Here is a 25,499-nt window from a genome sequence, read left to right as displayed (position 1 = left end):
TTCAACTCTGTTCCATTGGTCTGCAGGTCTGTTTCTAGCCCAATACCATGCTGTTTTAATTACTACTGCTTTGTAGTACTATTTGAAGTTGGGGGCGGGGGTGCTACCACCCATCTTCTTTTTCCCAAGGATTGTTTTAGCTATTTGTGAGGGTTTATTGTTCCATATGAATTTCAGGAGTGTTTTGCCTATTTCTTTGAAAAATGTCATGGGTATCCTGATACGGACAACATTAAATTTGTATAGTGCTGTGGGAAGTATTGCCATTTTGATAATGTTAACCCTCCCTATCCATGAGCAGGGGATGTGTCTCCATTTCCTGGTGTCCTCTTTTATTTCTTGAGGAAGTGTTTTGTAATTTTCCTTGTATAGGTCCTTCACCTCTTTGGTTAAGCTGATTCTGAGGTACTTGATTTTCTCAGGTACTATTGTGAACAGGATTTTTTTTTAATGTCTCTTTCTGCTGGGAGACAAAACGGTAGTACAGCCTGACCTGCAGTTTAAGAACTAATCTCTTCTTGGAAAAATGTTAAAATACATTGTGTAAGTTTCTGAGCTACGCCCAAGATGCCATGAGCCCACTGTTAGGGCTCACACCATGAGTTATTAAAAATCTGCATGCTTTTTTAATTCCCCATTTTGCCCACTTCCTCGTGTAATCAATTATAAGAGGCTAGCTTGGGAGAAATAAATTTGAAGCTTGATCAGAGTCTTGACTTGCTCCCATTCTTCTGTCTCTTTTTCACTCTCGCGCACCCTCTCCCGGCTACCCACATTGACTAGTCCTGTGGGTCAGGTAGGTGGTGCCCAACGTTTATATTTTAAAAATAAAAAGGGAGAAGATGGTTATGAATATCAGTTTTTGAATGGCACTCAGAGGTCCAATGGTTTCCTCGTTTCCAACGGGGCAGGGAGTATTAGGAGGGGGATACAATTCCATGCAAAATGACCTGGCTGCCTGCATTTGAAGCAGGTTTTTTCTCTAGGGGAGACATATTCCTTTGAGGCAGCCCCAATGGCCATACCAATGGCATGAGAAGAGCCAATCCCTGGGCATAACTGAGTATAATCTGAGAGGTCGGCACCAACATGGTGGGGGCGGATGGCTGCCTGGCACGCAGGGTTAACATTCTCAAATGCCAAGTGTTTGACAAAAGCACTTTCGTTTTCTCCACTGCCTACCAAGGGCTAGGCCGAGTCAGGTGGCTGATGAAACTGCTATAGGGTTCATCTGCACCACGCTGCAGCTTCGTGGGAGAGATGGTCATAGACCCCTTAGGGGGGAGGCATTTCCACGCTTTGAGACCAGCATGCTGAATTTGGGCAAGGGGAAAAACGGGCCTGGTGATTGTTAGTGTCATACGGACTGTAGTCCAAGAGTTTATCTCTAGTCCAGTTTTTAGAGGCTACATTATCCAGATTTCGTTGGGAGGTTTCCCTTCAATTCTCAATGAACTCAGTCCTCCACAAGACATAGTCGCCTTCAGACAAGGTGGCCCGTGCCAAAAAATACCAATCATTAGGTGTCAGCCAGCAGTCACTAAGATTATCAAAGAGTGCCCGAGTAAAGGGAGCTATGGGTCCATACTGGGTTACCACCACTTTCAGTTCTTTAAGGTGTTTAATGCTAAGGCGGTGTTATTTTTGCCAGAAACCTTGTCCGGGTTGGACTGGTCTGGGTGATCAGAAGTTTCCTCCTCTCAGAACTTGAGTTTTCTGAACCACCGTCCTCGTCCTCGTGGGAGTCTGGCTCCTGAGCTCCAGGACCAAGTTCCTCCCACACAGGATCAGATTTTGGGGTGGTGTCAGCCTCCCAGGAGGTCTTACTACAGATTAGGGTGACAGGTTAGGCAAGGACAGGAGGTTTAGGCTTTTTGGGGTGTTTTGCTTGGGCTTCCTTAGGAAGGGAAAGTTTCACTAATTCTTCATCTAATGCACGGAGTTCCTTTATCAAGGGGACATGCTCCTGTGTTCTGTTGGAGAACAGCCCAAAAAGCGGCTGCCTCTGTACACAAATGGCTTTTAGCCCTCTGAAGATTAGCAATCTCAGGGTTAAAATCAAGAATTGGAGCACAAAAAGGGGAAGTTTTAGGTAAAGGGGAGGGAGCAGAAGGTCGAATCTGAATCAGGATAGGGAGGAGGAGGGGGGGGGTGGACAACTCAACTTTTTGAAGCGTATTATCATTATGATAATGGGCAGCCTCATCTTCTAAAGATGCAAGCCATCAGGCATAGAAATGACAATAGAACCACAAGCTGAGGGGGGCCTCGAGAAATGCTATAAAAGTTCTCTGCCCTCTTGAACAATGTCCCGTGCTTCAGGGAATGATTATAAATTTTAAGGATATCATTAATGAGGTTCCAGTAGGAAAAGACTTGAACAGGGAACTTTTCAGGTCCAAAGGTGCCATAATAATCCTTCAAACAGTTGCCCACTCTCCCCCAGTGTTTCTCATCAATAGTACCCTAACAGCTGCACAGTTTGTTCTTCCGTGGGGGACACAAATTTATCTGGGATTCACGGCTGTTACCCTCTTATCCTGTCATGGGAGTCTTCTAGCGGTGGGCGCCCTAATGGCTCTTAAATGCCCGACCAGTGCCCGTAGGGGAGAGATCATTGTTGTTTCAGGGAAAAATAACACTCAAGCAGACAAACAAAAACATAAATCAAGTAAACAATAAGAAAAAGTATAAAAAAAGGAACTTCAAAAGAGTGCACACAAACAGAAGAAACAGACTGAAGACAGGCCATAAGTTAGTCTCTTGGTCAGTGCATCGACCACCTCACCTGATGGGTTGAGGTTGAAAAGAATGACCACTTACCTGTCCAAAGTTCCTGACTTCCTGTGAGCATGGCCACTTTCCAGCAGTGCTCATTGCAGGGGTCCCTCGCGTCCGGCCCTATTTTGGGCACCAATGATATTCATAACCATCTCCTCCCTTTTTATATTTACAGTTGGCTCACGCATCCCAGGCTTTACAAGCTCTTGTACAACAAGTTAACCCAGTACATTCTTGGACCTTTGCCTTTTCACTTGAATTGTTGAAATATTCCTATCAATTGCTTAATGCTACTCAGGTTGGGTATGCTCAAGAGTGCTGGTTGTGTATGCGCCCCTCCTATGAGGTCCCCCTAGATGCCTCCAGCTTGCTGATTAATGATACCCTTAATTTATCTGAAGTAATTAAGCCTTACCATGATAATAGACCTTTGTATTATTTTCCCCATCATGTGCTGTCTACAGTTCCAAAGAATCTTACTTGCTTTAATAAGTCTAATTTAACCAGTATTCCTACTTGGAAATTCTCCCTTGATTGTAAAAAATTCCTGGAACCCCCATTAATGGATGCTGCCCTTAAGTATTGCCCTCCATATAAAGTCTCGTTTCTTTGTGACACAGGTATTCGCCCCTTTCTGTATGAAAATTGGAGTGGAATTTGTACCATTGTCTTTGTTTTCCCACACCTTAGGGCTGGAGCGATAGCACAGTGGTAGGGCATTTGCCTTGCATGCAGACAATGTGGCCGACCCGAGTTCGATTCCTCCGCCCCTCTCAGAGAGCCCGGCAAGCTATCAAGAGTATCTCGCCCACACGGCAGAGCCTGGCAAGCTACCCGTGATGTATTCATATGCCAAACACAGTAACAACAAAGTCTCCAATGGAGACGTTACTGGGCCCGCTCGAGCAACTCGATGAACAACGGGAGGACAGTGTTGGACAGTATACTTCCAGCATCCGAACCAACCCCAATACTTCTGAAAGAACATACTCCGTACACCCCACTCTCCTTTCTTCCCTTTTCTTCTTGGCCTGGGAGTGGCAGCTGGGATTGCCACAGGAACAGCGGGCATCACCACTGCTGTCTCCTAATATGATTCCTTGCAGAATCAGCTGATAGGGGACAACCAAGAGGTATCCCAATTTATTTTGTTCAAAGAGCAACTAAATTCTCTTGCCCAAGTTGTATTGCAGAATCGACGAGGCCTGGGCCTCCTTACTGTCAAACAGGGCGGCCTTTGTGTTTTATTGCAAGAAGTGCTGCTTCTTCGTCAACCAGAGTGGTGTGGTCCAAGATCAAATAGGACAGCTCCAAGAAGACCTCGAGAAGCGGAGAGGGCCCACTGATGCTTCCCAAGGGTGTTGGGGGATGGGAGGAATATTACCTTATGTGCTCCCCCTGCTTGGTCCCCTTTTTGGTATCCTGATTGTAATATCCCTGGCTCCATTTTTGTTTAATAGAATTATGGCTTTTATAAAAAGGCAGATTGACTCCCTGGCATCAAAACCCATCCAAATTCATTACCATCGATTGGATCTTGCTGACCAAGGGCTAGAGGTGCCTGGATGGACCTGTACACCTGCTCCTTTTGCAGCTACTTGCTCCTCGCACCCGAACTAGGGCAGCTGCATTTCAGGGCTGTTGTGATGATGCAATGGGCACCTCTGGGGGGCGGAACCAGGCAGTATCCGCCGATGAGGAGCCTTCAAGGGCCGTCTTGAGCTTGTAGAAGCACGCCTATCTTCATAGAGGTTGGATCTGAAAAATATTCCTCTCCCACTGAAAGGATCCTTAATAGTGACTGGGGGAATAGGCCCCTACCACCCCCGCTGGTTAATGCCCTTCTTTCCATGAAGGGGAGAGCTTGACTTCTGTGACATGGGTTGAGCTATCTCTGGAGCTGCAAGAACAGGCCTGCTATACTGCCGATACTTAATTGCCTATTTTAAAAATAAAAAGGGAGGATCTTTCTTCTCTTTCGTTATTTGTATATAAGAAAGTCATGAACTTTTGGGTGTTTATTTTCTAGCCTGCCTCTTTACTACAACGACCTATTGTTTCTAGGAGCTTTTCTGTAGAGTCTTTAGGGTTTTCTAAGTATAGTATCATGTTGTCTGCAAATAGTGATAGCTTGACCTCTTCCTTTCCTATCTGTATGCCCTTGATATCTTTTTCCTGCCTAACTGCTATGGCCAAGCCTTCCAGTACTATATTGAATAGCAGTGGCAAAAATGGGCCTTGTCTTGTGCCCGATCTTAGAGGGAAGGCTTTTAGTATTTTCCCATTGAGAATGATACTTGCCGTGGGCTTGTGGTAGATGGCTTTGACTATATTGAAGAAAGTTTCTTTGATGCCCATTTTGCTGAGGGTTTTTATCATAAATGGGTGCTGGATCTTGTCAAATGCTTTCTCTGTCTATTGATATGATTTTATGGTTTTTCACTTAATCACTTAACTTCCCGTTAGTCATCGATTCGCTTGAGCGGGCGCCAGTAACGTCTCCATTCATCCCTGTCGCGTGCCAGTGTAGCCCAATGGCATCTGTTCGCTCCGGGAACATGAAGAGCCTCAAACCGATCGTTCATGATCTTGATGAAGAAGTCTGACCATCTGGTAGGTGGGCGGCCACGCGGTCTTTTCACATCCCGTGGGATCCAGTTGGTAATAGCTGTAGTCCAGCAGCCATCTTTAAATCTCATTACGTGACCAGCCCATCTGATTTTTGACACCTTGGCAAATGAGACAGCGTCCCTGATTCTTGATCGTCGATGGATGTCAGAACTCCGGATTCTTTCTCTCCTTTGAGTGAAACGTGATATTCCAAGCATAGCTCTTTCAATTCTTCTTTGGGAGACCTGAATAGCGTTCTCATCCTGTTTGCGTAGGGCCCAGGTCTCTGAGGTATATGTTAATGCAGGAAGAACAGTGGAATCAAAGAGATGTGCCCGGATTCGGAGGTTCTTCGTCCTCTTAGCTATTTCTTCGACGTTCTTGAAGGCGTTCCAAGCCGCTCTCTTCCTCCTGCGCAGCTCGGGTGCCAGGTCATTTGTCATGTTGACCTCTCGACCCAGGTACACATAGCTGTTGCATTCGGAGATGGTCGTTCTGTTGAGAGCAAATGGGGCGTCAGGAATGAGGCTGTTTCTCATAAACATTGTCTTCGTAAGATTCAGCTGTAGTCCTACCTTTCCACACTCACGGTCAAAGTCGGCCAGCATTTGTGCCGCTTGGCTGATGTTTGGTGTTATTAAAACAATGTCATCAGCAAAGCGGAGGTGGTGTAGTTGCCGACCATCTATCTTCACTCCCATTCCTTCCCATCCTAGTCATCGCATGATGTTCTCAAGGGTGGCACTGAAGAGTTTCGGTGAAACGGTATCACCCTGCCAAACCCCTCTCTTGACATCAATTATTACTTCTTTGTAGAATGGTGAGATCCTGGTAGTGAATCCACAATACAGCTCACGGAGGATCTTGATGTATTGGGCCTGAATGCCCCGATTGGCTAGGGCTTCAATGACCGCTTCCGTCTCAACAGAATCAAAGGCCTTCTTTAAATCAATGAACGTTAAACAGAGCGGCATCTTGAACTCCCGAGAAACCTCAATGAGCTTGGTTATCATGTGGATATGGTCGATGGTGCTGAATCCTTTGCAGAACCCGACTTGCTCGCATGGTTGTCCTTCATCTAGTGATCTGCCTATCCTATTTAGGATGACTCGAGTGAACAACTTGTAGATGACAGACAATAGGCAGATCGGGCGATAGTTGCCAATGTCATGGATGTCTCCCTTCTTGAACAGTAGTACGGTACTGCTGGTTTTCCATTGGGACGGAACCTTGCATTCAGACAGGTAGCGTGTGAAGAGCCGAGCCAGTGTATTGATGAGTACTGACGGCAGGTTCTTCAGGTGTTCAGGTCTGACCTTGTCTGGGCCGGGTGCTGTTCGTTTCTTTACTGATGAAATGGTGTGCCGGATTTTGGAAGGGAGAATGTTGGGAACGACATATCCATTCTGTGGAATTTGGTATGTCGGCAAGTGGACATGGCTATCGAAGAGATTTGAGTAGAAGTCATGGATAATCTTCTCCATTGCCGTTCTGGAGGATGTGATGGATCCATCAGGATGTCGGAGGGCAGTTATTTTGGTCTTGTAGTGGCGAAGTATAGGCAGGCGTTACAAATACTTTTCCCAGCTTCTGCCGCTTCTACCAGCACTTCTGCTCTTCTCTCTTTGAGGTCTTCCTTGATCGCATCTCTGCACTGCTTTGCGAGCTTGGATGTTCGCTTGCAGTTGCCTGAGGCATGCACCAAACCACGCTGGCGAATAAGCTCAAGAGTTTTCGAAGACAGGCGTTTTTTTGTGGCTATCTCTCTCTTGGCGTTCCTCGCACATTCATGGTGGTGCTGAACCAGTCGATCATATTCCTCACCAATGTTGTCAACAATGGCATCTTCCCATGTTGCTGCAATAGTGCCAAAGAGCTCCCAGTTGGCGGTCGTCCTGGGAGTTCTCTTTTTAAACTTTGCAGCCCTTTCTCCCCACTCTGTGAAGTAGAATTTTGCACGAAGGAGACATAAAACTTAGCAACATTTTTTAGTTTTGGATATATAACCTAAAACTATTGTCACTGTCACTGTCCTCCCGTTGTTCATCGATTTGCTCGAGCGAGTCCAGTAACATTGTGAGACTTGTTATTACTGTGTTTGGCATATCAAATATGTCATGGGTAGCTTACCAGGCTTTGCCATGCCAGTGAGATACTCTCGGTAGCTTGCCAGGCTCTCCCAGAGGGGCAAGGGAATCGAACTCTGGTCAGTCGTGTTGGCCGCGAATGCCCTACCTGCTATGTTATCCCTCTAGCCCACCTAAAACGATTCGCAACAAAATAAAAATAAACAAGTAGGTATCACACCAAAGAGCTTCTGCACAGAAAAATAATCATAGAATGGCAAAAAACACTTGTAAATAATATATTAGATAATATACAAAACATAAAAAAAACTCACAACCCAGTTAAAAAAACACAAACAAACTTAAAAAAAAAACCCAAACAATCCAACGTAAAAAATAGGCAGAGTCAGAAACTGGAAGAAACCTGAATGCCCAAGAACAGATGACTGGTTAAAGAAACTTTGGTACATCTACACAATGGAGTACTATGTAGCTCTTAGAAAAGATGAAGTCATGAAATTTACATACAAGTGGTACAATATGGAAAGTATCATGCTAAGCGAAATGAGTCAGAAAGAGAGGGACAGACATAGAAAGATTGCATTCATCTGGGGGATATAAAGTAACAAAATATGAGATTAATACCCAAGAATAGCTGAGATCAGCACCAGGAGGATTACTCCATAACTTAGAGGCCAGCCAGGTATCCTAGAGGAAAGGGCAGTTCAGATAGAGAAGGGAGCACCAAATAAAGTATGTTTGGAGGATCCTCCCAGGAGGGGAGATGCATGTCGAAAGTAGACTATGGACTGAACATGTTTGCCACTCAATGCCTCTTTTGCAGACCACAACACCCAAAAGGAAAGAGAGAACACAGGGGATTGCCCTGCCACAGAGACAGGGGGGATGGAGGGGATGGGGGTGGGAGGGATATTATCCATGGTGGTGGAAAATGGGCACTGGTGGAGGGATGGGTATCTGATCATTGTATAATTGAAACCAAAGCACAAAAAATTGTAAATCTACAACTTTAAAAAAAATAAAATAAAATAAAGGGAAAAAAAAAATAGGCAGAGTACCTGAATGTACCTTTTATAGAGAGGTACAATGGCTTGGGGCTGGAGCAAAGCACAGCAGGTAAAGGAATTGCCTTACGAGTTTGATCCCCAGATCCTCACCAGGAGTGATCCTGAGTACAGAGCCAGGAGTAAACCTTAGTACCTCTGAGTACCACTGAGTGTGCCCCCCCATACCCCCCCTTAAAAAAAACCACAAAACACAAAGATATACAACTGCCAACAAGAATAGGAAAAGGTTTTTAACATCACCAGAGTAAAACAAATCAAAACCAGTGAGGGCCAGGGAGATAGTTCAAAGAACACATGCTTTGCATGTGGGGGGTGGGGGGTGGGGGGTCAGGGTACAATCTCTAGTCATATATGATACAGAAATGGCCTCAGAGCACCATTTATATATATATGTATAAGGTAAAGGTAAAGGCCCTCCCGTTGATCGTCGATTTGCTCGAGCGGGCCCAGTAACGTCTCCATTGGAGACTTTGTTGTTACTGTGTCTGGCATATCCAATACTCTCGGTAGCTTGCCGGGCTCTCCGAGAGGGGCAGAGGAATCGAACTCGGGTCGGCCATGTTGGCCGCTTGTAAGGCGAACGCCCTACCCGCTGTGCTATCGCTCCACCCTATATATATATATATATATATATAGAGAGAGAGAGAGAGAGAGAGAGAGAGAAAGAGTCAATGCATATATATTGAAAAACAACTTAGAAAAAGAGAGTTCAGATTTTTGATTTCTAGGGGAAAGACATGAGCTTTGATGAAGATGGTTAAAAGGTACAATGTTCTTATTTTTTAAAAATTACTGAGAATGGGATATATATTTATATAAATATAAAAGTATACATTAGAATTGTATATTACATAACTACATATATAAATTATATATTATGTATATTATATATAAAATTACTGAGAATGAGATATATATATATAAAACTGTAGTTATACTACTAAATGACGTATTTGAAAGTTAAGTGAGTCTTTAAAGATCTCAACACAAGAAAAAGCTTTCTGTCATTTTGTAATCTATATGAGATGATAGATGCTAATTCAATGAATCGTGATAAGAATTTAAATTTACAGAGTATTATACATGAATTGTTTCAACAAAACTGAAAAACCAAAAAAACTTAACAATGATTGATTAACTTATAATTCTGAAGGTCAGGAGTTGCATGTTATCCTTTGAGTGAAAACCAAGGTGTTGGAAGAACTCTGTCATTTCTGGAGGCTGCAAGGGGAATCCATGCTTAGTCCACTGTCTTGCAGCCGTGCTGCACTCCACTACCATCATCTTTCATCTTTAAAGCCAGTAGGGTCGGTATATTAAAATCTGTGTGACTGCGTCATCACCTCTTCTCACCTGCCTTTTTCTTATAAGGACACCTGTTTACATTTGAGCCACCCAGATAAGAGAGATGCCTCTGACCCTGCACCAGGCTGTCTCATCCGGGACAACTCGGAGTGGGGCAGGTGACTCTCTTCACCAGCCCCAACAGAGTCCCGGCAGCCAAAAACCTCCAGAACTCCATTGCCACAACGCTCATGGCCATCTCTACAAGCTTAGATTAGCCTCATCTATGAGTAAATCTGCTGAAAAACTCAGTTATGCAGATTTGGTGACCAAAATTTCCAGACTAGCATGGAGTTGGGAATGGGTGACTTCCCCCATTTTCCTGTGCTTCTGGTAGCCACTAACTGTCTCTTGTGCCATATAAGCTCACTAATGGCCATGAGCCAGAGACTCACAAATAAATCTTGGAAGAGAGCAACAAGCTGAGCCATTTAGATAATCCAGGATAATTCCTCATCTCAAGACCTCTCAACAGCACAGAGAAGGGTCCCTTTTGCCATGTAATAGAACAAATTTACAAATTACAAACGTGGAAGATTAGGATGTGGATATTTTACATGTGTGGCTATTTTACTCTCTCTACTGCAAGGAGCATCCATTGTTTATATGAGCTGATTTGTGGGCTGATGAGTGACCCAGTCAATATGCCACGGAAACTGCGAATTGAGTTGTGCTGTAATGGGATGAGTGTTCTTTGAGCAAACTAGGGTAACTGTAATTTTATATAACTAAATCATGTAAATCATAGATCAGCAGGGTTTTTTTTGGTTTGTTGGTTAATTTTGGGGGTTTGGCAGTGCTCAGGAGCTACTCCCTGCTTGGTGCTTAAAAGACATTTCTATAGTGTTCAGGAGCCCATGGAGTGCTGGGGATCAAACTGGGGCTTCCCACTGACAGGTCTCTCAACTCCAAGATTGCCTGGTTACTAAGTTTACTATCCTGGTGACTGAAGTCAGTCAGAGGAGAGGGACAGACACAGAGAGATCTTCCTGTATACGCAGAGTCTAAGGAAACACGTAGGGGAGCAATAGATGGCCAAAAGCAATAGAAATGGGACCATTGGTCTGGAGATCTGAGCTTATGTGGAGGACGGGGGTGGGGTAGCAAGTGGGAGGTGTCATTAGGACACTGGTAAGCAGGTCTGAGCTTACATGGGGACAGGTATAGGGTAGCAAATGGGAGGTATCATTAAGACATTGGTAAGCATATCTGAGCTTACCTGGGGACGGGGTGCAGTAGCAAATGGGAGGTGTCCTTAGGGTATGCTGGTGGCAGATGTGATGCTGGAATGATATATGTATAAAGCTATCATTAACAGCATTATAAATCATGTTACTTCAATAAAAATGGGGGTTGGGTGAATGAAAAAATTAAAAGGATAAGAAAATGCTTGTGCTGATATAGCGGAGCTTTGACCGCAGGGTTGGATGTTACCTGTCACCTCATGTATGGAGACTGTCACAAGTAAGTTGAGCTTTTTCTTGTGCTAGATTTCGAGACCACAGTTCTAGCGGTACAATTTTTCTCTCTGAGAAACACAGTGCAAGTGATTATGGGGGAAAAAAAAACCACACCAAAAAACCCTCTAAAGACAGTGATTCCATGGCCCCCTTTTCTCTGCCATGTTCTGCCCACTTCCCATCCACAAACAGAGCTTCGCATCCTGGACACTAATGCTGCTATTATAACTATTACTAATACTACAATAGCAACTGTCGTTTTCCTTCATTCTGATTAACAAACTTATAAAAAAGCTCTTTTGATCACTGATAAGAAGATGACAAAACTTTCCATGTGCACAGACCCCATGGAACAAAAATATGGAATTAAGTTAATGGGTTTCACAGGTTTCGGATACCCTTAGACCAAGGACAATTTTACAATCTGCTGAAACAAAACACCTTCTGGTAAATTTATTGTATTCCAACAGCTAAAGGTCAGTTATACACTGCTGATTGGGAAGATGACGCACGATCCACTGAGCTCAGGTAGTCCCCATGCCCTGTGGGAGCAGCTTGGAGGGACCTTCTCTGGCCGAACTGTTGTACAGCATATGAACATCTGAGGTTACAGACAAGACACTTCCCGAAGAGGCAGTGCTTTTATAGAACATACAATATTACAAATATATTCATTGCATAAGTTAGAAGGGAAAAGCCATATTTGAAAATAAGTCTACTCTTAAAATATATCCATACCCAGTCTTATCAACCACTTTATACAATTCATAATCAAGCAAATGTTATTTTAAAATACTATTTTTGGCCAGGGAGATGGCTCAAAGGGCTGGAGTTCATGCTTTGCATGGGGAAGCTCCATTTTCAATCTCTGGTCCCAGATGGCTTGCCGGGGCCATCTATTCATAGAGAGCACCTTCAGATCCCTGTCCTGTTCCCTACCCCACCCCCAACACACACACAAACACACAGACACCCCACCTAGCACAGCTGAGTGTGGACTCAAAACAATATTTTTGCTTTGAAAGCCTCCTACTGGTTATGAACAATGCTTAAGCTTAGTGCCACATGAACGCAAATCCCTATCTGCCTATGGCTCCTACCAAGGGTCTATTTTCATTTAGCTACTTATTTGCAGTGCAAATAAATTTAACTATTTATTTGGGCCACCCAGAGCCTGGCTCACTGAGGCAAGTACTCTACCACTGACCACTGGGCCACACGCCTCATCCCTTGCTCGGGGTCTACGGGGGCAAGTGTCTGAATTCTGCCAGGGCTGAGCTTTCACCAGGCTGCAGCTAAAACCTGAAGTATAAAGTGCTGATTTCAAGTAAGTGTTCTGAACCTGTGTAAAGCCACAGTACATTATAAAAGGCACTTCGTGGATACTCTCTGAGGCTGAATATAATCACTAAACTTGACGTTTGGCCTCAAAGAGATGTTTTTTAAATGCTACAGATATTAAACTCTCATTACAAAACAACTTCCCCAGGTCTCTCAGGACTTGGCAGTGTGTTCTCCTGGAGAGGGTGGAGGGTTATCTTCTTTCCAGGCTCTTCTGGGAGGTCAGGCCTACTTGATCCACACTACAATGGTCAGTCACACATCAAAGTCCTCCAGGGCGCCCCAGCTGGCACCTATTCTCAGCTTCACTTTCAGATTCACAGAAAGTTTTATGGCATTTTCCATTTCTTTCTTCACAATCTGAGCGACCTGCCAAAAATGAAAAGAGAAGGTAAGGGAGTCTTAATAAACAGTGATGGAAGAATGCTTCTCGGCGCCCCTTAGCAACCACTGAATGGAGATTCACCTCAAGGCACTTAAAATTCTCAGACTCTCCAAACTGGTCTACACTGAAGAGGCACTCTGCCAGGGTAGCTGGAAAGCTCAGAGCTTCACAACCCCAGGGCCAGACTTCACATTCCCCTCCGACTCCTCAGAAAAATAGCCCTGTGCCGGGAATTTCTGTAAAGGCATAGTTCCAGAGCATGACTCTGGAGCACTTTTAGCTCTTCTCTAACTATACTATGGACAGATACGTACATCATTCCTACAGCTGCAAGGACATTCGGAAGGGATCCAACAATTTCACACACAAGGGCAAAGTAGTGACTGCAGGACCAGTGAGCGAAGCATTGTTGCTGTCTACAGAATGGAAGCAAAAGCTGCAAAAATACCTGAAAAGGGCTGGAGTGATGGCAAAGCAGGCAGGGAGCTTGCCTTGCACACAACTGACCTGTGTTTGATCCCGGCATCTCATATGACCTCCAAGCACTTCCAGGAGTGATTCCTGAGTGCAGGGCCAGGAGTAACCCCTGAGCACTGCTGGACGTGGCCCCCAGACAAACAAACAAACAAATACCTGAACAATATCCTCTTGTGCCACTTCATATAAGAGTTCATCATGGAGTTGAAGGACGAAGAAACCGCCTCTGATTGGGCAGAACATGCCCTGAAGTTTTCTCTTGGGCAACTTTCCTACCATGAAAGAAAGGAATAAAGCTCTTTAGGTATTTTGAGAGAAACTGCATTATATTAAGAAATTAAAACACACAAGACTTATGACCCTAAAGAAAACAAGTACTTGGGGGTATGGTGCCGCCAGCAGGTCAATCTGTACCTGTGAGGCGAGTGCATCAGCAGCCTGATGGCGCCTTCAGACTTCCAGATACCCCAAAATTGCTGCTGTGCCTTTGGCCAGACCCCAACAACTTGGGGCAAAGTTTACCAAGAAAGTAAACGGCCAAAAGTTAGGTATGTGGGAGACACACCCACAAACCACCTCCAGCTCAGCTATATAATTGAAGGCAAGGCCTCTTTGGTTCCTGATGGAACTGCTTTAACGGCCATGATCCCAGAGACTCAGAAACGAATCTTGGAACCCAGCGGCTTTAGGTAGAAATGCGTCTGGTCCCTGCAGTAGGCTACCAGTGCTGGGCCAACCGAGGTGGGAATAGGTTTCGTGCCCTGAGCTGTTCCCCCTGGCAGCCCAGTGGCCACCATCCTTCAGAGGCCACTGGATAGTCAGATTTGGGCCCCCAGTGATGAGACACACAGGGCCTCATGGGATGGAGGTGGAGCCGGGCCTGTCCTCCCCACCCCAAGAGACCCCAAGTCATCGCCCGCAAACGGCCTCTCTGGCTCCTGATCAAGCTGCTTAATGGCCATGACCCCAGAGACTCAGAAACAAATCTCAAAACCCAGTGGCTTTTGGCAGAAATGCATCCGGACCCCACAGTACGTTACTGTCGCCAGGCCACCCCAGGGAGGAAAGGGTATTGTCCCTCCACCTGCTCCCTCTTGGCGGCTTGGTGGCCGTCATCCTCCAGAGGCCATTGAACAGTCAGGCTTGGGCCCGCAGTGACGAAACTTGTTGGGCCTCACGAGATGATGGGGGAGCTGGGCCTGTCCTCCCCACCCCAACGAGACCAAGTCATCGCCTATGAATGGCCTCTCTGGCTCCTGATGAAGCTGCTTAACGGCCTTGATCCCAGAGACTCAGAAACAAATCTCAAAACCCAGTGGCTTTTGGCAGAAATGTGTCCGGACCCCACAGTAGGTTACTGTCGCTGGGCCAACCCAGGGGGGAAAGGGTGCTGTCCCTCCGCCTGTTTCCTTCTGGTGGCTCGGTGGCCGTCATCCTCCAGAGGCCACTGGACAATCAGGCTTGGGCCCGCAGTGACGAAACTTGTTGGGCCTCATGGGATGGGGTGGAGCCGGGCCTGTCCTCCCCACCCCAATGAGATCCCAAGTCATCGCCCACCAACGGCCTCTCTGGCTCTTCATCAAGCTGCTCAACGGCCATGTTCCCAGAGACTCAGGAGCAGATCTCAAAACCCAGTGGCTTTTGGCAGAAATCCCTCCAGATTCAAGTGTTAAAATTTCGGAATTTCAAAACCACATGGCCCTACTGCAGCCACACGACATCATCTGTTATTCATAACTAGCAATAGAACACAAATTGTCTATTGTTGCCTTTTCAGCAGATCTGAGTGTTGGGGTAAAATCTCAAATAATAATGGTGGGTCTGGTGTCGAAATATTGAATGTGATCAAAGTAGAGAGAGAGAGTAATGTGGAAATAATCTGCCCGACAGGTAGGGGGAGGGTGTGGGATGAGGGTATACTGGAGTTTTTGGTAGTGGAGAATGGGCATTGCTGAAGGTACGGGTGTTTCATTGTATGACCGAGACTTAGACTCAAAAGCTTTGTAACTGCTCTCACGGTGATTCAATAAATAAAATTATCACTTAATCACTTAATCACTTAATCCCCGTTATTCATCGATTTATTCGAGCGGGTGCCAGTAACGTCTCCATTCATCCCGGTTGCGTGCTAGCGTAGCCCAATGGTATCTGTTCGTTTTAGGAACATGTAGAGCCTCAAACCGATCATTTAGGGTCTTGACGAAGAAGTCTGACCATCTTATAGGTGGGCGTCCACGTGATCTTTTGATGTCTCGTGGAATCCAATCAGTAATGGCTCTAGTCCAGCGGTTGTCTGTAAACCTCATTACATGTCCAGCCCATCTGATTTTTGATGTCTTGGCAAATGAGACAGCGTCTCTGATTCTTGAGCGTTGACGAAGATCAGAACTCCGGATTCTATCTCTCATTTGAGTGAATCGTGATATTCCAAGCATAGTTCTTTCGATTCCTCTTTGAGAGACCCGAATAGTGTTCTCATCCTGTTTTCGTAGGGTCCAGGTCTCTGAGGCATATGTTAATGCAGGAAGAATAGTGGAATCAAAGAGATGTGCTCGTAGTTGGAGGTTCTTTGTCCTTTTAGTTATTTCTTCAATGCTCTTGAAGGCATTCCAAGCCGCTCTCTTCCTCCTGCGTAACTCAGGTGCCAGGTCATTCATCATGTTGATTTCTCGACCTAAGTATATATAACTGTTGCATTCGGAGATGGTGGTTCCGTTGAGAGCGAATGGAGCGTCAGGAACAAGGCTGTTGTTTATAATTTTATAAATAAAATTATAAAAAATGAAAAAAAAAACATAAGGTGGAGTTCATGCACAATTCAATCAGCTAATCAGTGGCTGAATAAATAGCAGTACTCCTACAAAAAAAAAAAAAAAGAAAGAACAAAAAAAAAAAAAGAAAAAAAAAGAAGTACTGGCTGGTTGCTACCTGGTTCACCTCACAGTCTAATTCAAAGCCCTTTCAATTTCCTCTGGAAAAGGAGTCTAATAAAGAAGTCAAAGACACATTGTCTTTTGAAATTCTTTTCTCACTGGTGCACAACACCTGCTCTGGATAAAATTTAATGGCATTAAATTAAATTGTACATCAAAAAACTCAAATTATTTTTTTTCAGAAGAAATTGTATCACCTTAGAGAATGCTTCTTTGAGCTTCTAGTCAGGGGCCACATAGGCAGGTGTCTGTGTTTAAATGTTTAACATTTAAATCTTCAACATTTAACCCAGGGACTAACACATAAACGCTTTCGATAATTGATAAAGTGAAATGAATTTTTTAAGTTAAACAGGAGTCATAAAATGGAATTTGGGGACTTCTACTCTATACTTTAGCTGCTTGATATCCTTTGTCTGGCCTTTAATTCTGAACACAAAGATCCTCCTGTTCTCTGTGAGATTGGCTTCTTCAAATCTGCTGCCCTGGCTTTGATCACCCGTTCCCTACAACCTTTAACCTAGCATGACAGGAGGAAGCCAGTCTCAGTCAGACATCCACATTGCTTCCCAATCTCTCTCTCTCAAAGCTATTACTTTCTAGACCTGTATTTTGGTCCTGCATTAACACCTCTGTGAAGAGTTACATAAATACTTCAGTCAAATAACACATCTGCATCTGCCTTTTCTCTCCTTAGGCAGTTTTAAATTTAAATGAATTGATAACTTTGACTTCCAACTATAGCAATTCCCCATATCACGATCACGATCATCCTTTTATTTGTTGATTGCCTTGAGCAGGCCCCAGTAACGTCCCCTTCATCCTAGCCCTGAGATTTTTAAGAAAGTGCCATATTCAAGGCTCTTTAGGAGAATGAGACCCATCATTGCTACTGGTATTTGGCATATTGGGTACACCACGGGGAGTTTGCCAGACTCTGCCATGTGGGCAGGTTACATTCGGTAGCCTGCCAATTTGTCCAAAGTAGGAATGAGATAAGTTTTCCTCCCCGTGAGGAAAACTCAACCCGCTCCCCTCCAAGGGTCCCCAGCAAGGACAGCCAGGCACGGGGACAGGAGACTGCACTGTTCTCTTCCGGGAGCTGGGTTTTATAATCTCTGAGTCTTGGCCGTTGATGAGATTACACGGCGCCAGGGGGCCAGTTGGTGGGTGTGACCCCCGCCTACTGGAATTTGGAGGACCTGGGTGGAGGATGCTCAGCCCCAATCAGAGTAGGCTTGGAGATCTCAGCCCTGGGACCCGCATGCCTTTGTTCCTCTGCCAGTACCTTCATGTGTGCGAAGAGTGGTATCAGCATAGTGGTGGCTGTTTCTGGAGGTCTTTGGCTGCCGGAGCCCTGGTCGGGGCAGGGAGGAAAACTCAACCCGCTCCCCTCCAAGGGGCCCCGGCAAGGACAGCCGGAGCAATAGCACAGCGGTAGAGCGTTTGCCTTGCACGCAGCCAACATGGCCGACCCGAGTTCGATTCCTCAGCCCCTCTCGGAGAGCCCAGCAAGCTACTGAGAGTATCTCGCCCGCACGGCAGAGCCTGGCAAGCTCCCCATGACGTATTCGATATGCCAGACACAGTAACAACAAAGTCTCCAATGGAGACGTTATTGGGCCCACTCGAGCAAATCGATGAACAACGGGGGGGTCTTTACCTTTTACCTTTACTAATTTTCATTAGTTCTAAAAAGTATTTATTTTCATACAACATGTTATATGAAAAATGAGTTTTTGCTATTTATAAGTCAATGTTTTTTAAATTCCTTGTTTTAATTTTTAACACAGTAATATCTGTTAATATGGGGCATATAAACAAAAGGTCTTTTGGAATTATTAATAATTCTAAGAGTATAATGGTATCATCAAACTAAGAGACTTGAGACTTGCTAAGAAATCTGAGAAATATATACATATAACATATTAAACGCTCCCTTTTCTCATCTGGTACAATGAGTCTCACCAGACTACAGTGGGGCCCCTGCTGGGAACAAACCTTTCCTGTCACTTCGAAGCACACCCTCCCGATGACCATGGGACTTGAAGGTTGAATGGAGAGTCTCTAGTTGTCTCTGAATATTAACTGTGGCTATTTTGACAATATCAGCTGCTGATCCTTGGACCGTGGTGTTGATAGCCTGACGCTCGGCCTATAAAGAAATACCAGCACTCCATCAGATTTGACAACATGGCTTCATACCTGCTAATGTCCATTTCACATGGATACCCATAACCAGATTAGAAAGGAAAAAGGCTTGACCCAGGACATCAGCTATTAAGCTGCAGCCTAAGACAAAAAATTAGAATGATCCAGAGGTATGTAGAGTCTGGGGTATCATGTACACAGGACTAGATTGAAATAGAAAGATTGTTTCAGCTTAGAAATATTTACCATTCTGTTTGGATCTAATATCTGCATTACAGTAAATTATATTAGCTCAAACTTAATTTAGTCCAGAAACATATATCATCAATATTCTAGCAGTTTGAAATTTCACTCCAAAGGGCTCATTTCTCAAAATACAACGCCTCTTAACCTTAAATATTTGTAGGCTGATTATCAGTCTGTACAAGGTGTTGGAATGTTGCAAGTGTTTCCTGCCTATCAGAGGCCTATGTTGCGTTTGGCTACAGCAGTGTGGGACCCTCTGATATGAGTCTTTGCTTCTTCTAATGGAGGTTAGGACTGATCACTAGCTGTTAGTGAAAATGCAGAACCCAGATTCCTCAAAAGTAAATTAGAACTTCCCTGACACTGCTGATGCCATGGACATCTTCACGGGGAAACCACAGCTGCCAAAAGAAGGTGCTCCCCCTGGGAAACAGGCAAGGCACAGCTGCCTACAAATATCTCAGCTGTCTAAGGTCTCAGAAAATGAAGGTCTACTCAGAAGAAGGATCTGAGGAGTGAGTTTCCCAGCTCCTTCTCACTTGGTCTGTACTCAAAATCTAATCAAATACCTGTTAGAGGTGCTTAAAAAAAAAAAGTTTACTGTTATTCTATAAAATAGAATCCATTTTAATTCACTTAATTGTCACTGTTTAAAGAGTGAATAAATTTCAGATTTCTATGAGTTCTCTCCTTGATTATCTAGTGAACTATCTTAAGTGATTATCTGTTCTCTTTTATCTGGGATTACCTGGCTTCCCCTACAGCTGTGTAACTTGAGTGTTCTTCACTGTAAAAGAAAGACTGTGAGAGGTCCAGGTAATAAAATAGAGTAAAATTGATATATAGAGGGAAAGTGCATATGGGTCTTAAAGTCCAACCTCTGGCTGCACTGGTCCTGGGTTTAATCCCTGTACCACGTGGTTCCTGACATCACAGGGTATAGCACTGGAGGCCTCCAAGTCACACCACGTGTACCCGTGCTGTTCCCTGAACCACAGGGTCTGAGGCCTAGCACTGTGCTGTCCACCCAAGTTAGCCAAGATTCATTGGGCTTGGCCAACGGGCCTCCTAAAGCACTACTTGGGAGTCCCTGAAACTCAGCATCCTTGAAAGAAAAAAAAACCTTAAAAAAGGGACATATAGCATGTTTAAGACACTTTAAAAGTTATCCAGTATTCTGTCTGTTTCTGTCTGTCCCATCCCTCCCTTACACACACACACACGCGCGCGCGCATATCCCCAAAGAGAATTCTTTTCCTCTTCATCATGAACTCTGTCTGTGAGAAAAATATGAAACAGAGCCACAGTCAACCTATGAACTAAATATAATGATCCCTGCTAGAAGTCACAGGGTTTGTTTTTTTCACTGTAAAATAAGTGAGCAAAAATATTACTATATATATATACATATATATTTATACACACACTGTAACTCTCTAGCTATTTTATTTCCCCGGTTCTCTTTCCAACTGAGAAAACTTGAGGGTTTTTACTTTGTGTCACACAATCTCAGTCCCACTGTCACCAACATTAGGTCACACAATATTTTAAGTATCATAATAAAAGATAAAGACTTTAGGACCACTGATAACAACTGGAAAAATGGCAGAAAAACACATCTTGGAATGAATTTGACAATCAAAGAGGAAGAACCACCAACTCAAGCTGGGGAGATGGCGGGAGGGGCTGCAGTGCATGCTGTGCATGTAGGAGCCCCAGCTTCGATCCCCAGCACCACATGATCTCCAAGTACCACTGGGAGTGACCCTCAAGCACTGAGTTGGAAGTAGTCGCCAAGCATCACCAAGGGTGTTCCCAAAACAAGAAAAGTTAAAAAATAAAATAAATAATGAAAAGTAAACCTAGAAAGTTAAGCAAGAAAGGAACCCAAAAGGTGAAAGTTGCTACTTTCCAGAAATGAAGAGTTTCTGATGCTCTGAAAGATGCAGGGAAACAAATATTTAGATTCCAGGCCCAAGTTATTATGCTCCAAATCAACACGATAGGGAAAATGGTCAATGGGAATAGCCTGGTCCTAACACTCCAACCATGACTATGCCTAATTTTGAATCAAAGTTAGGCATACATTGTTTATGAGATTATTCTTCCTAGTCTCCTGCCAAAAGTAAACGTAAATTCTCTGAGCAGCATTATATCAGCTTCACACTACCTCCATATTCATCCTATGTAGTGTTTAACACTCAAAATAAAGCAGCCATGAAAATAAGGAGTTGAAACAATTGTCTTTTATAGAAAATTAAGAAAAAATAAAAGACAACAGGAAGAGATAATAAGGAAACACATATGCAACTTATCAGACTATAGGCTATTATCACACTAGATCGCAAGATAATGTTGATATGCAAATAAATAAAAGACAAAAATGAATATTTCCGCAGAGAACTAAGTAAAAAGCATAAGACACTACACTACAACCACCAGAATAAATAATTATTACATTTCATTCATTTAATAACAAATATTGGCAAGGGTGTAGAGCAGAGATTTTCCAAACTTACTTGGCTTATTTTCCTAAAGAAAAATATAAATCACTCGGCAGCACCTCCAGAAATCCTTTTAAGAGAACAAACAGAAAGTGCTTCTGGCAGTACCCGAAACTAGCACAGTCCCTCTGGATTAGCCAGGTGTCCTCTAGGGTATGGTAGCACTGTGGCACTGTCCTCCCATTATTCATTGATTTGCTCGAGGGGGCACCAGTAACATCTCCATTTGTGAGACTTGTTACTGTTTTTGGTATATTGAACACGCCATGGGTAGCTTGCCAGGCTCCACTATGCGGGAGGGATACTCTCGGTAGCTTGCTGGGCTCTCCGAAAGGGACAGAGGAATCAAACTCTGGTCAGCTGCGTGCAAGGCAAAAACCCTACCCGCTTTGACTGTAAACACTGACCTGTAGAGCAGCAAGAACAGACAAACACCTGCAGTGGAGGGCACACTGCCATGACAAACAAGGAAACCAGTCTAGTTTGAGCTATAAAATCTGAAGATAAGTAGCACGTCTATAAATATATCTTTGCCAAAAAGAAATGGAAACATATGTATACCAAGAAACTTAGACAAAAATATTTACATCATCAACATCCATAATAGCTCCAAACTGGAAATCAAACACCCAACAGAAAAGTGGAAGAATTGTGGTATATTCACATAATAAAATACTATAGAGCTATCCCTTCATTAAAACATCATGAAGAATTTGCCTCTATAATTTTTTTAGATGATTTCATTTTTATTTTTAAATTTTGATTAAAGAGCCATGATTTACAAAGTTACTGATAGTTGCACTTTAGGCATACAATAATTCAATACCAATCCCTCCACCAGTGTCTACTTCCCTCCGCCAGTGTTCCCAGATTCCCTCCCCATCCCAGCACCCCTCTGTTCCCACCTGTGAGCTGGACAGGCACATTACTAAGTTCCAATGGTTGCTGCTTAAATCTTATGTTTTCAGTTCTGTTTTGGGTATATGGCTCTACCCCTCACTCATGTCACTGATAGAACTGAAGCCCTGATGCCTGTAAACCTACTACTTCTTGCTCTCTTCCACATCCCTTGACTTGTTTCCTTGTTTGTTTCTCTCCTCTCTAAAGACTGGGATCAAGGATGATCTAAGTTTCCCCTTTTACTACAATATTCCACCTGTAGAGCAATGAGAAATATAATAAAATTCCCTTTCACTACAATGATCTCACATTCTGTGTTTGTCTTTTTTCTTCTGGCTTACTTCACACAACAAGATATCTTCCAGTTCCAATCATGTTGCAGCAAACTGCATGATTTCATTATTTCTTGCAGCTGCATAGTATTCCATTTTGTATATATACCACATCTTTATAATCCATTCATCTGTCATTGGACATCTCAGATTATTTCTCTTAGTTACTGTACTGAGTGCAGCAATGAATAATGGTGTGCATATGTTCCTCTTGAAGTTGTTTGAATTTTCCTCCAGTGATTGCTTTAGTTCAACAGCCATTATATGAAACACTGATTCAGGTTTCTCGTCAATGAGGCTTAAGAGTTTATTTGAGCTCTGTGTTTTTGCTAGGATTTCTGTCCCATCTGACAGAGCAGGTGAAATCTTTTGTGTCACCAATGTTCCTAAAGATTTGTGGGGCTAAAATTTGAGTTTAAGATGCCATATATCTGAGGATTGATGTAATTTTTTTCCAGCAAGTAGTACTCTTTATAATCTATTAGTCTAACTACGTATGTGCACTTACGATGTTATTCCAGTAGTCAAACAGTTCAGTCTCTAATATATCCGTTTGTACAGAAGAGTTAAAGTAGACATATTTGAGGAGGTATATAGAACTCAAGAACCCTTAAGTTGGGGGAGAGTGAAGGATTGGTGTCCACATGGTTTTGGGTTCCAGAGGGCTTTGGGAGGGGCTTTGTGAGTTCAGGGGACCCAGCACAGGGTGGGAGACAGAGCAGGTTGCCTGTATAATTTTAAGTGAAAGAAGATAGACACAAAAGATATGTGACATAATTGAAGTGTATGTGTGTGTGTGTGTGTAAGAGAGAGAGAGAGAGAGAGAGAGAGAGAGAGAGAGAAGGAAGGAGGGAGGGAGGGAGGGAGAGAGGAGGGAGGGAGGGAGGCAGGGAGGGAAGGAGAGATTTTTAGAGTCTGAGTTATCACTTGTGGATAAGCTATACATACATAAGTATACATACATAGAATTAGAGGAGTTAAGAGTTAAGATAGTGGTTATCACTGAGGAAACAGTGTTGATTAGGAGACATGAAGGGTCTTCTAGAGTCCTAAAATGATTAGACTTCTTGACTTGCACAAAGGTACAAGTGATAATTTATTGAAATTCTTATTTGCTCTCTGTGCTTTCTCTCTATATTTTTCAATACCACATAATTTAACAAAAAGTAAAATGGAAACCAAATATAAAAGAAAAAGTAAATCTTGTTATGTGCACTCTATTCTTAATTCAGAGAGGTTTTTTCTTAGCCACAACATCATGAATGATTCAATGAATTCTGAAATAGAATAGCTCATTCTATTTGACAAGCAGAAAATTATCCATCCAAAAATGTCAGTGCCAAATCTCTATTCATACCAGGATGTTTTCTACATAATTCCCAAATTCTTGTGATTGTGTTTTTCTTATGTCTAACAATCTAAACTTTAAATTATCTTAAAAAATTGTTTTAAGTTCTGCCTCCTCCATGAAGACTAAATTGAATATATATGTCAATGTTTTTAATTTTCTTTATCTCTTCCAGTATATTGAGTCTTACAGTTCCTAGTATGTAAACTAAAGTGCATAGTTCACTTAATGATATAGTAAAAGCCTAATAAATATCTGATATTACTGAGTATACTGGAGGCAGGGGAGTAAAGAAATAACAACAAAAAAAACACAACTGTTCCTTCCTGTCCCTAAGAGTGTTCATGCCCTGAATGCTTCTGGATACAGTCAGGAAAAGTTTATCAGTTTGGAGATTATTATTTCCATTACACACAATAGGTGTAGTACTGGAGAAGGGTATATACAATCAGTTAAAACAGGAAGATTTAGGCTGGGGAGAGAATACAGGGACTCAGGTACTTGCACTGTACACAGCCAATCCTAAAGCGATACCCTGGTTCAATCCTGGGTACTGCCCATGGTTTCGTGAGTAGCCAGGAGCATCCGCTGAGCACAGGGCCAGGAGTAAGCCCTGAGCAACACTGGATGCTGCCCAAATCTCTCCACAGCCCCACAACAACCTCCCAAACAGGAAGTGATTGTAAAATAAGCTTAAATGATCATCTAAGAATCTCATGAATTCCAATCATAATTTGAAACAAATATCATAAATAAATCTCTAAATGATGGTAAAAATAGGACTTTCTACTTGTTGCTCCACTATCCCTGGTGAGGTTTCCTTCTCCGGCTGACATCGCAGGGCCTACTATGGAACAGAAGGCAGAGCCCTCCCTATCAGCTGGATCCAGAAGCATTCACACCTGACCGTGCCATAGCAAGGGTCCACACCACCTGTCCTGAGGCGCATGGCCAGACAAGTGGAAGAGTAGACAGATTTACCCAACAAATTACATGCTGCTCAGTTATTCTTCTGACATTCAGTGGGGATGAGCAGAGAAGGCAGACAGCAATCTCCCACTTACTCCTTCAGCAACTTTAAGGGGTAACCACAAAGATTCACCCCCGGCACGGCAAGAACACTACAACAACAATGGGAAAACACAAAGAAGTCCATCAAGCTTAATGAGCAGAAGTATCACTGAAGACATTAACACCACCAACAAATCCTCAGTGTCTTCATGATACTCTAATGAGGATGCTCAATGAATTCAAAGAAACATCAGCACAGGTAATCAGCAAAGGGCAAGAAAGTATGAGAGTGAAAATTAAAAAACAAACAAACAAAGCTACAACAGTCAGAAATGACTGAAATGAAGAACATGATAGGTGGTATAAAAAACCCAATTGATGCTCTGAACAGCAGAATAATAGTTGCTCAAAAGATCAAGAAGGACTGAGATGAGATGAAGAAGACTGCTAGGAAACAGCAGAAGGTGGAAAAGTCTGAAAAGAAATGACCAGCATACTAGAGTACTATGAGATCAGTTCAAG

General features: G+C 43.4%; 1 protein-coding gene across 1 annotated transcript in view; it reads right to left on the bottom strand.

The window, feature by feature from the left end:
• Positions 1-12,945: 12,945 nt before the first annotated feature.
• Positions 12,946-25,499, bottom strand: part of POLQ (DNA polymerase theta) — a 125,027-nt gene continuing 112,473 nt past the window's right edge. The window contains exons 29-31 of the mRNA XM_056109129.1: positions 18,487-18,640; positions 13,709-13,824; positions 12,946-13,059 (exon numbers count right to left, since the gene is read on the bottom strand). Coding sequence (XP_055965104.1) covers positions 12,946-13,059; positions 13,709-13,824; positions 18,487-18,640 — 384 coding nt within the window. The remainder of the gene's footprint in view (positions 13,060-13,708; positions 13,825-18,486; positions 18,641-25,499) is intronic.

The sequence above is a fragment of the Sorex fumeus genome, unplaced genomic scaffold (genome assembly GCF_029834395.1).
Source record: "Sorex fumeus unplaced genomic scaffold, SorFum_2.1 ptg000265l, whole genome shotgun sequence".
NCBI lineage: Eukaryota > Metazoa > Chordata > Mammalia > Eulipotyphla > Soricidae > Sorex > Sorex fumeus.
The sequence above is the reverse complement of the archived record's forward strand: the minus strand, read 5'-3'. Positions and strand labels throughout refer to the sequence as shown.